Source organism: Anser cygnoides, chromosome 11, assembly GCF_040182565.1.
Source record: "Anser cygnoides isolate HZ-2024a breed goose chromosome 11, Taihu_goose_T2T_genome, whole genome shotgun sequence".
In the NCBI taxonomy this organism is placed as follows: Eukaryota; Metazoa; Chordata; class Aves; order Anseriformes; family Anatidae; genus Anser; species Anser cygnoides.
Genome location: NC_089883.1, coordinates 8032692 through 8045072, shown reverse-complemented (window position 1 = coordinate 8045072; position 12381 = coordinate 8032692). Strand labels below are relative to the sequence as shown.

Genomic DNA, 12381 nt, shown 5'->3' with positions numbered 1-12381 from the left:
CCCCCCCCCCCCCCCCCCTGTTTTTTGACCTGAGCGATGGTTGGATGGAGAGAATTGCCCTTTCTAAAGCATATTCTGCTGCTCCTGCATATTCCAAGCTGAGGTTAGTATAGCTTTAGCACTGTGACATCAAGGCACGATAGTGACACTGCAAATGACAGCTCTTGATGTGTGGTGAGGGGGGGAGAGGCCAGGCATTGGAGCAGAGGTCCTCCTTCCTGCAGGTACCTGGGGTGAGAGGCTTGGGAGAACTGGTGCCAGCCCAGCACTGCTGACAAAGGGATCCCAAGCAGCCCATGACGCTTCCAGTCTGTATCAGGGCGCTCTGTTTTTGCTGTATTTTCCTCCACAGCTGATGCCCATGGGGCTGCAGCAGGTGGTGTGAGCCTACAGAAAGGCAGGGAGGTGCCTCTATTTCCAGTCTACTCTCCCCAGTTCCACTGCCTTGACTCCAGGTTTTTCCTTCCAGGTTTCCATAGCGGTTGGGCTGGCAGCTTTTGCTTGTGTCCTCTTGGTGGTCCTCTTTATTATGATCAACAAGTATGGCCGGCGGTCCAAGTTCGGGATGAAAGGTACGTGCAGTCTCTTTCCTCTAGCAGGAGGCACCTTCCAGGATTGCCAGGTCCTTATAGCGCCCATGGAAAGGTGTTGTGGCTTTATTCCTATGTTGTCGATATTGGTGCAAAGCCTTCTGAAGAGGATATTGCCCAGAGGATGTTGTCCAGCCCTCTTCTTCTGTTGTGAAGAGAGCGGTGGAGACGTGTGGGCTGGTGGTTCTCACCTGTATGCACGTGTATCGATGTTGGGCAGCATGTTTTCTTTGTAAAAGAACCCATGGGCTGTCCAGAAGAACGTTGGCTGCTCCCTGCAGCCACTTGCTAATGGAGTTGCTCTCACAGGAGGATGTGCTTGGATGAAATCTCTTTCTGTGGCCCTGATGTAAGGGTTTTCCCTCCGGTTGCACTGGGCGCAGAGGGCAGGGTGTGGAGGGGGAACAGGAGGATGTGAAATTATTTCGGTCTCTTCTGGAAAAAACAGGTGCATCAATTCTCTGCCTGATTGTGAGTGGGGACCAAGGTGCTGCCATAAATTTGTAAGGTCCGTGTCAGGAAAACAAACGCTGGCCTGCCTTTCAGTGATGTAGAAGGTCTTTCTGTTGTCTTTCTGTTGGAAACTTTCCTTCTCTGCTCAAAAATAACCGCTTAGGAGTTTTTTCAAGTGACTTTGGCCTCTGCTGCTTTCTGTGCGGAGTTGGCCTCTCGCTCCTCCAGCATCCACGTCGTTTTGCTGTGCTGTGCTGTAGCTAGTGGCAGAAGGAAGCCGATGACTGGCTACCATCTGATTTCTGTGACTGTCCCGCTGCCTCCAGGTGGGAGCGTTGGTGGTGCCCGCTGGAGGCAGGAGGACGAGCCTTCACATGACAGAGCCCTCCCAGCCCAGCCGGTGGCTCACGCAGGGGCTGTTTTGAAGCCAGGCTCTGGCAAACACGAGCTGCTGCCAAGGCTCCCGAGTCGCAGCCTGCTGCCTGGCCTTGCTGGTGTCTGCGTTGTAGGGCAGGTTGACAGGTTTGGAAATGTTTCTTGCGCCTGCCTAGAGCTTTGTTTGCTTTAAGGAGTTGTATCCTGAGTGGGTCCAGATGGGATTCTGGCTGGAGTTTCCCCTATGCATCCTATGGAGATGGAAGACAGGACTTTAATTAAATAGCAAATCTTCTACACCAACTTAGCAATATTTAGTCCATATGTCCAATGATAGGAACCATCTGGTAGGGTGTACTGACTGGTGGGTGGAGTAAAGGAATGGAAGGCATGGTTCCTGGGATCAATTCCCAGCTCTTCTGCTGACTGACTCAGTGTCCGTAGTCAATTAGCTGTCTTAACCTCTGCCTCTGCTCTAATTCCCCATCTGTAGAACTGAGATGATGTTATGTGCCTTCTGGTGGGATTCGTCAGAACACTTCTAAAGCGTTTGGGCATTTGCCACTGATGGGGCTTAGAGATACAAATATAAAAAGGAAAAGTAACTTCTGACCCGAATGGAAGAATCAGAGAGGAGTGAACACGATGCGAATAACCGGTCTCAGTGAACAGATGTGGTACTTGTTCAGAGGTGCTTGGCTATGCATGTTAGTGGGTATGCTGCATTCCCAGAAACCAGAGGTGTGCTGCGATGGACCCGTGTGTTGCAGTCCTTGTGAGGAAAAAAACCCACATGTAACCAGAAAAGCCTCTTTTCCTCTTCATTATGCTGCATTTCCTCATCTCTGATATGAAACCACAGCTCTGCAGAGTTCCTAAAAGTTTTATTGATGACGTTGCCAGTGCCTATGGCACCTGCGACTCATTACAGAGATATCTCTGTGGTTTTAAAGATACGTTTAATTTGTTATCTCTGTCTCTCTAAGCAAATGCAGCCTAATCATACCACCTAAGCTCTGCTCCCTGTTGGAGGCTGCAGATCCTCCTGGCCTGTGAGCAGTCTTCCTCACAGATGGCTTTACCTCCTCTGATCCTCCTGCTTTTTTTCTAGTGTCGTTTCAGCCTTTTTCTTTTGCTATGGGGCCAATGTCAACTGCTATGCAACAAGGCTTTACATCTCTAGCCTGCATCTTCCTCCCTTGCAACAAACTCGTGAGTAAACCTCAGCATTTCATCCACAACATGGATGAAAATACAACACTCTTCCATTGCCTTGTGGTGGCTGAGATGCTTGGCAGTACCCTGGCTGTGGCCTGCCCTGGCAGCCGATTGAGTTCTCGCCCCCTCAACAAATGTCACGGTCCCCTCTGCTTTTTCCTAAATGTAATTTCTAAAAAATGTAATTTTAAACTTTCTTTCCTCGCTGATCAACCGGTCCATGAGCCCAGAACCTTGCTTTTTCCTTTCCATGGCAAGGGTTTGGAACTGGATGGTCTTTAAGGTCTCTTCCCACCCAAGACCTTTCTGTGATCCTGTCAAACCATCAGATGACTTTACCGAGTGGTCCTGAGCTCTCGTCCCATGGTCTTGTGTACAGGTTCTACCTTATTGTGACACCTCGTACTGGACACATTGCAGTCAGCAAACGCCTCTAAATCTCTCTTAGTTGGCATTTTCCTCTGGGTCACTCATTACCCATTAATTCCTGGGCAGGAGCCATCATGTGTGGCATCCAACATGTTATCGTTGATTAAGAGAAAAAAAAAAACAGAAAACACCAAACCCCGAGTCTCTGTGGGAAAGTGCATCACTCCCTGAATCAGGAGCTGTTCCCAGCCAGCTGATACGTTGCCACTTGTTGTTGAAATCCCAGCTTGGCAGGCCTGCAGGAGCAGGTTTTTCCCTGTTGTTTTTGTCAGGGACGCAGAACATCTTGTGCTCGTGTTGGACACGTTACCCAAAGTACCTCACGAGCCTCTCTGAGCACATCTTTTTCCTTCTGCATCGCCGAATGTTCAGCAGATGGTTTATTGCCTGGTGAGAGAGGTGTGCTTGGGCTGATGGGGCTGGAGACCCTATTAGGTTGGCGAGCATCCCTGGGCTGGTCTGCCAGGTAGAAAAAGGAGATCACCATTCCAGGGCACGTGTGCTGGAGGAGGACAGGGAGAGGATGGTGTGCCCACGCTCATCCCCTTCTGGTGGGTAGCACATCCTTGGAGCCCCCTACCTACATCCCAGGGGTAGGGATGGGTGAAGCGGCTCCTGTAGGCAAGGGGGCTGTGGGACCACCGGAGGTGGGATGGTGGAGGTGGCAGGAGAGGGGCACACAGAGCTCCTCTTGTGAAAGAGTTGGGGGGAAGGAGCCCAGCAGCATCCTGCACTCGCTCGTTGTTTCTCCATCTCCGTGTCCGAAGCTCCCACTGGAAGGTTTTACGCCTCACCTTTTGGGGTCAGCCTTGTAAGCGGGAGCCTCATAAACCCAAGTCTTCCCATTGAAATAGAATCCCAGCAGATGACAGGAAATGAAATTTCATAATACAATAAAAAAAGCCACACACAAGTCCTGGGACTAACAAAAATGAAATTTCATAAAACAATAACAACAGCACCGAGAAGTCCTGGGACTAACAAAATGTTCGGATGGCACAGTGATGGAGGCCATATAAATGCTTAGGTTGATGGACTAAAATATACGCTGCTTTTGCCTATTTCCTGTTACATTTGCAAGTATCTAGGGATAAAGAGAGTGTGCTCATGCATATTTGTGTGATGTATTCCTGGTGCTGAAAACCCTTTTTTTTTTTTTTAAAAAAAAAAAAAAGTGTTTGCAGAGAGATGGAGAGAAAGAAGCTAGAAAAAAATCCAGAGACAAGAGTACTTGTTTTGCTGAGATGAACTGTTTTCCAGGCTCTGTGATTAAAAACTACTTATATTTCCTAAATGAGGTTTCCTCCTTGGTGGAGGCGGTGCTAGCAAATGGCTCAGAGTTGTTGTAGCTAGCAAAGAATCTATTGCTTTTTAATCTGATTTCCTGAAGAAATAAGGTGTGTTCACACTGTGTCTGCGCGTGCAAGTGTGCGTGCAGCTCTTCTGCTTTTTCTTCTCTGTCTGCAGCAGTTTTTGGGTCTGCTGGCCCCTTCCACTCAGAGAAGAGGGGGGAAGGACTTAGAGATCTAATTTTTACAGACACCGTGGAAATAGGGAGCTGAATAAAGAATGACCACTTGGGTGATGCCCCACTGATGGAAATACCTCGAGCCTTCCTGGGCACCAGAGAATCCATATAGATACATATCCTGGGACAGAAAAACAAATCACATGGGAAGTGGCTTTCATGGGGTCTGATGTGGTTGTGCGGTGTGTACATCTGTGCAAAAACAAATATGTATTTTCTTTCTAAAAAAACCAAGGAAGTAGGGGGAGAAAAGAAAGACCAGTAAATAAACACTGCCCACACTTGGTGTGATGTTTCAGGAATCGCATCGCTATCAGTTCGCTCGGTATCTGTTCTAATAGCCCTGATCAAAGTGCTGGCACTGCTGATGTGCATGTGGATGTCAGAAGTACTTGCAGAGCTGTTCCATTGTAATTTAGCATTAGTTAATAGGTACTTAAAGTAAAGTGGTTGCCTATTTGATTATGATTGGGGGTTATTAACATTTTTTTCCATAAACAGATGGTAACTGTCCGCTGAGTCGATTGCAGAACAATTCCAGGGTTCTGATTCAAGAGGACCTGCTCCTGCAAAGATATATCGGATGCTTGGCTTTTTGCTTTTGTTGATTTTTTTTTTTTTGTTTCTATTTTTTTGCTTTCCTCCTTCGGCATGCAATTATCGCTGCAGCTTTGAAGAGGGAGGAAAAAATATATACAAGAGACATGACCTACCTTTCAGATGAGGCTTAATGCTGACCTGCATTGCCTTGGCCGAGTCCGGCAATAATCACGCACTAGTTGTTTTTCCCTGATTATTGGTTTGCAGGTGTATAGAAATGAAAAAAATGCTGTGCAGCTCAAAGAGGCTCAACTTTAAGGGTTAGGTGCTTGGAAGTCTGTGATCGGGGCCCTTTTGTTTCAACCTCCTGGGAGAGCATCCTCCTGTCATGTAGCAGGAGGAGGAAGGAAGAACAAAGTAGTGCCAGCACAGAACTGGGAGAGAAGCAGCCATACATTAAAAGTCACGTCTAACCATGGTAGCTCAAGGATCCATGGTGAGCTGTGCAGATGAACTGGAAATTGGAACCGACTGCTGTTGCTTTCTGTGACCCTGGTTGTGCAACCAGAGCTCCTCGCCACCCCTCTGAAGTGTGCAAGCAGAGCAACCGCATGGCCTCGTCTGAGATCGGGGCCTTTCCTTGTTGGTATCTCTCCTATTTGTTTTAAAAGCCCCTTGATGTACTTCTTGCACTCAATATTGCTTGGTTTTATTTGCCTGGGAAGTGGATTGAAAGGGCATGTGGTTTCACTGGGGCTCCTTTCTATAAATGCCTGTTTATTCTCTGCTGAAGTGCAAGCCGTGCTATTTATTTATTTATTTGGTGGCTTCAAGGTGATAAAGCGTGAAGCTCTCCCAGCCGGTGGGTGCCTTGGTCTCTGCTCAGCTTGCTGCCCATAACCAGTGAGGCTGTGGCGTCGTGGCCCCAGGCTCCTCGACAAACCTTGGAGAGATGCCACCTCCCCAGGGGGCTGTGACAAGGCTCCTGCTCCTGCGTCTCATCTCCACCAAGGCTCTCCTGCCCGCAGTCAGTGCTCACAGCCTGTTTCCCAGGTTTTGTTATTCTGGTGGAGGCTTTGGAAGATGGGCTGGTGCTGCCTGCAGGAGCAGGAAACCACCCTTGTTGGAGGCTGGGGAGGTGCACCAAAAAACCTGCAGCAGAAATTAGAAGGTCAGTAATTATTTAGATCTAGAAGTAAGACTTATTCCCACTCCCAGAAGCATTAATAACCTATTTGTAAAGGAATTGTAAAGCGTGCTGACCAGCCATCAGCTAGCATCTATTTGAGTTACTTTTACAAAACCAAAATACCTATTTCAGGCAGCTACTAAAAGCAGTTTAAAAAAAAAATATCAGCTCAGCAGTTTTCTGTGACCCAGGAAGCCCTGAGCCTCCTTCTTAAGTTCCCACAAGCTCTTTTCCCTGACCTTTTGTGGGCACCTTTCCTTGCTCCGTGCCCAGATGCTGCTGGCCCTGGAGCCCCGTGGTGGATCATCAGCCTTCAGAGTGCTCTGCTCTGTGCTCAGGACGGCAGCAGTTGCAGGATTTCCCCTCTGATCCCAGACCTGAGGCGTGAGAAGAGCCTGGAGCTGGTGTTCATCGTGGTGGTCATCTGGTATTCATCATGGTCATCTTCTGTGTCTCATGGCTCCGTTGCTGCCCCTATCTGTTGGCTCCCACTAGCTACAGAAAAGTTTTTCTTCATATTCTTTGCTTTGTCCAGCGCATGCAGGAGTCACCAGCCGTGCTTGAAGGCCCTGGTTCATCTGGCCTGTTACTCTGCAACCCAGCACCCTACACGTGCTGGCGCTGGGGTGGATTTGTGGCTTTGCTGGGTGCCTCCTGATCCTGCCGAAAGACCTCACCTTGTGACCAGCGAGAGGTTTTCCTGTGGAAAAGGAAAAAAGCCACTTTTGACCAGAGTCCCGTTGAGAGGAGCAGCTTTTGGCAAGGTGGGCTTGCAACACCTGCCTTCAAAGCCACCTGAGCCAAAGCAGTGCAGCGGCTTCCAAACCCAGAGAAGTTGACAAAACCATACAATCGTGGCAGAGAGAACGGATGGATCTACACGGATTTTGGATTAAAAGCTCTTTGCCTTGCTTCTCGTTCGACCTGAACCACCTACAACAGGAGCTGGTGCCAGGCCCCTGCATCACCTCTGCATCTTTGTCCCCAGCAAGCTGCAAGTTTCTCCCAGCCTCATGCGATTAGCAGAAAAGAGGCTTTGAATAAGTACGAGGGGAAAAATACTGTTTTCCTTCACCCTGGTCTCCCATAATCTGAGATTTTGGGGGCTGGCAGCTCGGTGGCACCAGCAGGATCGGCGTCCTGCTGCAGCACCAGCGAAAGCCTGTGGCGCTGAGGCAGCTGCTGGGATCGGCGCGAGGGAACCGGCCCCTTTTTGCTGCTGACAAGACGATTTCATCTTGATGCTCTAAAAGCTCTTGTGACATCTGCAATTTTCCAGATGGATAACGAAAACCTGTAAGCAGGGGCGTCTCGGCGGCTTTCTAAGCGCCTGCCTGTGGAGCGGCATCCATTGGTTTCATATCTGCTGACAGGGCTTAATAATCATTACGCTAAGTGGAGCCAGAGCTTGGGAGGCAGGTGAAGCTGCTGCTGTCCTTGGGCTGAGATGTGCTGCGGAGATCCATCCCTCTGGGCTGATTTCTACCACTTCTTGCAACCGTGCTTCTGCTTGGGAGCGCCTTGGCACCTCTGCACCTGCTAGTGGCTTTTATTTAAAGGAAGGGAGCCAGCGGGGATGCTCCTGATCTGGCCCACAGGCTGCCATGCTCCCACGGGGCCCCAGTCCCGATATGGGGAAAGGAAAGCAGAGCAGGAATTTCCCACAATTACCAGGTCTTGTGCCAATAAGCAGAAAATTTTTTTCCTTCAAAGTGCTCCTAACAACAACACGGTCTTTTCCTGATTGATGCGGGGTGTGATAATCAGCGTGGTCTGACCTATGAAGCTATAATTTTTTCATGAAGGAGAAATGTCTGATAGTGCAAAAAGGAAAGAAAAACCCCATGATTTTTAGGCAACAATAGCCTAGGATCAATATTCAGTCTCCTTAATCGATTTTTTTTTTTTTCTGGCCTTTTTTTTTTTTCCATTTGGATTTTCAGTAGATTCTCGTGCTTCTCCCTGCGTGGGGAGGCTGCAGTGGCTTGGGGATGCCTGGGCATGGTGGTGCTGCTGTGTGTCTGGCTGCTGGGAGCTGTGAGGCAGCCGTGTGGCATGCAGCATCCCGCTGTGTGTGGGCTCGGGCTGCTCTGTGCTGGTCACCGAGGATGCTCTGGGGCCGGACCCAGGAGAGGTGGCTCGGTGTGAGCACCGCTTGTTGCGCGGGCGGAGCTCGTGGGTACGGTGCTGATGCACACAGGAGCCCTCAGGCTGGGGTGTCCAGCACAAAAATTTGGTTTTCTTTAATGTTTTTGAAGTTTGGGTCTTGGATTTTCTTACTTGTGGCTGTGTGCACTGGCTCAGGGACGTGCTGCCCGTGTCACTTCTGTACCTGCAGCGCCGCTTGGCTGGTGGGCAAGCAGCAGAGCAGGTGAGGAGGAATCCTCCTTGCTCTGCAGTTTGCTGCCCCCACCAGTGGGTGCTTTCAGGAATTATACAGCTCCCACCCCCACCCTCCAAATGATACGTATACACCGCTTAGCTAGTTTGCAGGATATGTTTCATTTCCAAAGAATTACTAAAGGTATTGGATAACACCAGACGTGACACCAACCCTGGTGGCGAGGCTCCCCAGCAGACCCCTTGCCGTACCCATGCCCCGTTTTTGCGGCCCCTCACTCTGTATTCACCCCCACCCTCTGCCCTTCACCCTGTGCTTTGGGGAGGTTTTGTGGGCACCCAGACTGCTGCTAGCCGGGAAAGCTACATGAGTAAAATTTACTGTTAATATTAACACTGGTGTATGGCACAGCTCATATCCAAGCCAATTTAAATTAATTTTTCAAGTAAGGGTTTTTTTTTTTTTCCTGAGATGCTATCAAATATTTTACTAAGCCCAAATATATTGCAGCCTTCATTGACTAATTTTGTAATTCAATCAGGAGAAAATAAGGCTGTGGAGGTAGTTCAGCATGATTTGTTTTTATAGACCAACTGCTTCATCCTCTCAATCCTGCTATCATTTAGGCTCTTAAATAATTTTTTTTCTTAATATTTCCTTTGATGTTTTACTATAAATTTCAAAGTTAGACTTCTTAATTTCTTCTGCACGGCAGCCATGAGAACAAATGCAAGTTGTGTGCATATGCGCACACATACACGTATAAAACGGGAAACTTCTTTACTGATTTACTGTACGGCTGCCTTGTCAACGAGTTTCTCTGCTCGGAATTAAATTGGTAGCAACATCTGGTAATAACGCTTTATGCCTTTTGGGCTGCTGAGTGCTTTTGCTGAGTATCCTGCTATAGACTGCTGCAGGTTTGTCCCCATAGTGTGGAACCAGGAGAGGAAATACAGTTGATTTTTGCACTAGGACTTTGCTTAGCTACTTTGACCATTATTTCATTTTCTCTCTATTTTTTTTTTAAAGAGCATTAATTCATCTGTCTCCTATTTGCCCTCAGTCTCTCTTCATCTGAAGTGTCATGATAGAAATTGAAATTGGATGTGGCTGTCTGCAGAATTCCCCTTCTAATCTGCTGCTTCAGGACAGCTGGATTTTAGATTTTTCCCCCCTTTTATATATTGTCATTTAATTCTAAAGAGGAAAACATATGGTCCTCACTATGTGTTGGTTGTTTCTTGCCTTTTTTTTTTTCCCCTAACCAAGTTTATTATGCTGCTGGTGTATTTAGGAGTGATTTTGGCTTATTCTGTCTGCTTAAAGATTTCAAGTAACGCTCCTCGGCTGCTACTGTCTATTAGCGTGATATTGGAGTTAATGGGGTGTCAGCATGTGCCAAAACCCCTCATCAGCAGAGCACGGGTATTCCACCCTGGCATATTAAAACTGATGTCAGAAGGGCAAAGGAGGGCACCTTCCTGCCTTTTGAGATGTGTAGGTAAAGGCATCGATTTAACTTCTGCTGAAGTCGCTGTGTGATAACGTCACACCAAAAAAAAAGTCTTTTCCTCTTCAGTGCATCCCAAAAGAGAGGCTGAAGCCTGCGTTTGGTGGAGGGACGCTTCAGAAAAGGAAGTCTCACTCGGGTGCGCTTCTGCCAAAGCTTTGTCAGGGTTTCAGCCTGCGGTTTTGGGACCGGTTGTATGGGCAGGCTTTTTGTTCGCCTGCCAAAAAAGCAATGAATTTCTGCTTTACTTTTGTTAAAAGAGGAAAGGTGCTATTACATTTTTGTCAATTGAGTCTTTTACTGACGTGCTACTGGGCCTTTGAACGCATGCCAGGCATTGTTTTTTTTTTTATTATTTTTTCCTTTAGTATTTGGATGAGACCAGAACAAGCATTTATTTAGCAGCTAGCTTGCAGTCTGCAGAAGGCTGTGCAAGCTCTCTTTTTGCAGAGGATTCCTCAGTTCAAACTCCTGTTGTCTAAACTGACCGGCGGTGCTGCAGCCTTCTTTGATACCAGACTTCAGACCCCGCTCTGGAGGCAGGCAGGGAGGCTGCGAGCTGCCTGACACTGTGTTTTGAGGACAAATCCTGGTTTTCAACCAATCATAAAACCATATATTTTCACTGCATCAGGCTTTACCATTAGAGATCTCTCCCACAATATGCCTGTCTTCTGAAAACTTTACGCTCCCCTGCACCACCAGCACTATCTACAGAGCATTTTAGACATCACAACACTTTATAATGTGTGCAAAGACACAAAGGCATCTCCTCGTGAAGCCCGTGGTCGAAAATGAGAACAAATGAGGACGTGGAAGAACGAGGGGAGAGGCGATGCAGCAGCCCAGGCGCTTTCTTGTCAGACTAATGCATGCATTTTGAGGCTTTGTGTCACCCTGAACAAATCAGGTAGGGAAAGAAGAAACCCAGCTCTGAGTGCTTTGTGCGTGGGGAGTGCGTGTGTGTTACGTGCAGGCATCCCAGGGGAATAAAGGTAGGGAGAGGGTTTATGGGGCTGTGAGCAGCTGGCACTGAGTGCCTATTTATCTGCGCCGAGCTGCAGAGCCAGGTTGGAGTGAGATTTGCTGTTGGGAAGGTTCTTTAAGGATAAATAATCTTGGCTGGGATTCACGCTAATGATTCCCTAAGTGGGCCGAGGTGTCCTGGGTGGTAGAGAAGGGAGGGAGGCCAGTGTTCGGGTCTGTTTGGGGGTGTGGATGGGGAAGATCAGAGAGAAGAGGAGTAGCAATGGTTTCCCATTTCTGTTAGTAGTGTGGGAGATGGAGAGCCGGCAGTTGAATTTTAGTTTCATTTGTTTGTCCTCAAGTAGCAGGTCTGGATGCTTGCCTCTGATGGATGCTTCTAGGATGTTGCCTAGACAAAGAGGTTTGGTTAACATAGAGTCAAGCACAGCTCTGTCAGCTTAAATTATTGAGGAGGTACATCCAACTGTCTCAATCAAGTAACAGCAAAACCAAAGCAGAACACACAAACCCATCTCCTCGCCGGTCAGAGGCCATCCTAGCGCTCATGCTGCTCTCAGGGGGACCCGGGTGGCAGCCCTTGGTTTTTAGCCTCCTGTCTTCGTCCTGCTCAGGGCAGGCTCAACAGAGGCATCCAAACACCTTCCTGCAGTACTGATGGACTGAAGTTTTGGATATGGTAGCATAATGTGTATTGTTCTCTGCTGTTCAGCGTGTTTTGAGTGAGCAGCAGCACTGCAGGCTGTTGCCTCTGTTTTTGCCTTGTGCTGCAGCTGTTGAGGCACAGGAGGGGGGTCAGACACATCGCGGTACCAAAGAAAGCCCTCAGGATATTAAGACGTAATCTCCTGGAGGGTGTGGGCTGGGGGAAGTGTTGCTAGTAAATATTGGCTCCTAGAGGATAACAAAACGAGCATTCCTCGTCTGCTCGAGGTAGCTTACCCCATTTCTGGGGCATGCCGCGCACGCAGATTACGCTGCAGTTGTGCCATTTCTTGTGCCGTGGATGCAGGAAACACAGGCTGTGGGGTGGGTGGATGCTGTATGAGAGCTGCTGGAGGCGTGAGGACCCGCTGACGTGCCTCTGCTCCAGCTTTCGTCAGCATGCTCGCAGCCTCAAGCCCCACCAGCTCGGCAGAGCATCCTGGGGGCCCTCCTACCCGACGGGCTGAGCTCTGCTGCTGGATAACTTCATTAGTGGTTACCTGTTGAGAAGGACAC

The 12381-nt window shown here is 48.6% G+C and overlaps 1 protein-coding gene across 9 annotated transcripts in view; it reads left to right on the top strand.

The window, feature by feature from the left end:
* The window catches only part of NTRK3 (neurotrophic receptor tyrosine kinase 3), a 197421-nt gene that overhangs the window by 63010 nt on the left and 122030 nt on the right, over positions 1–12381 (top strand). For all 9 annotated transcript variants that reach the window (XM_013181903.3, XM_013181905.3, XM_048071959.2 and 6 more), the window contains exon 11: positions 470–572. In XM_013181903.3, the coding sequence (XP_013037357.1) occupies positions 470–572 (103 nt within the window). The remainder of the gene's footprint in view (positions 1–469; positions 573–12381) is intronic.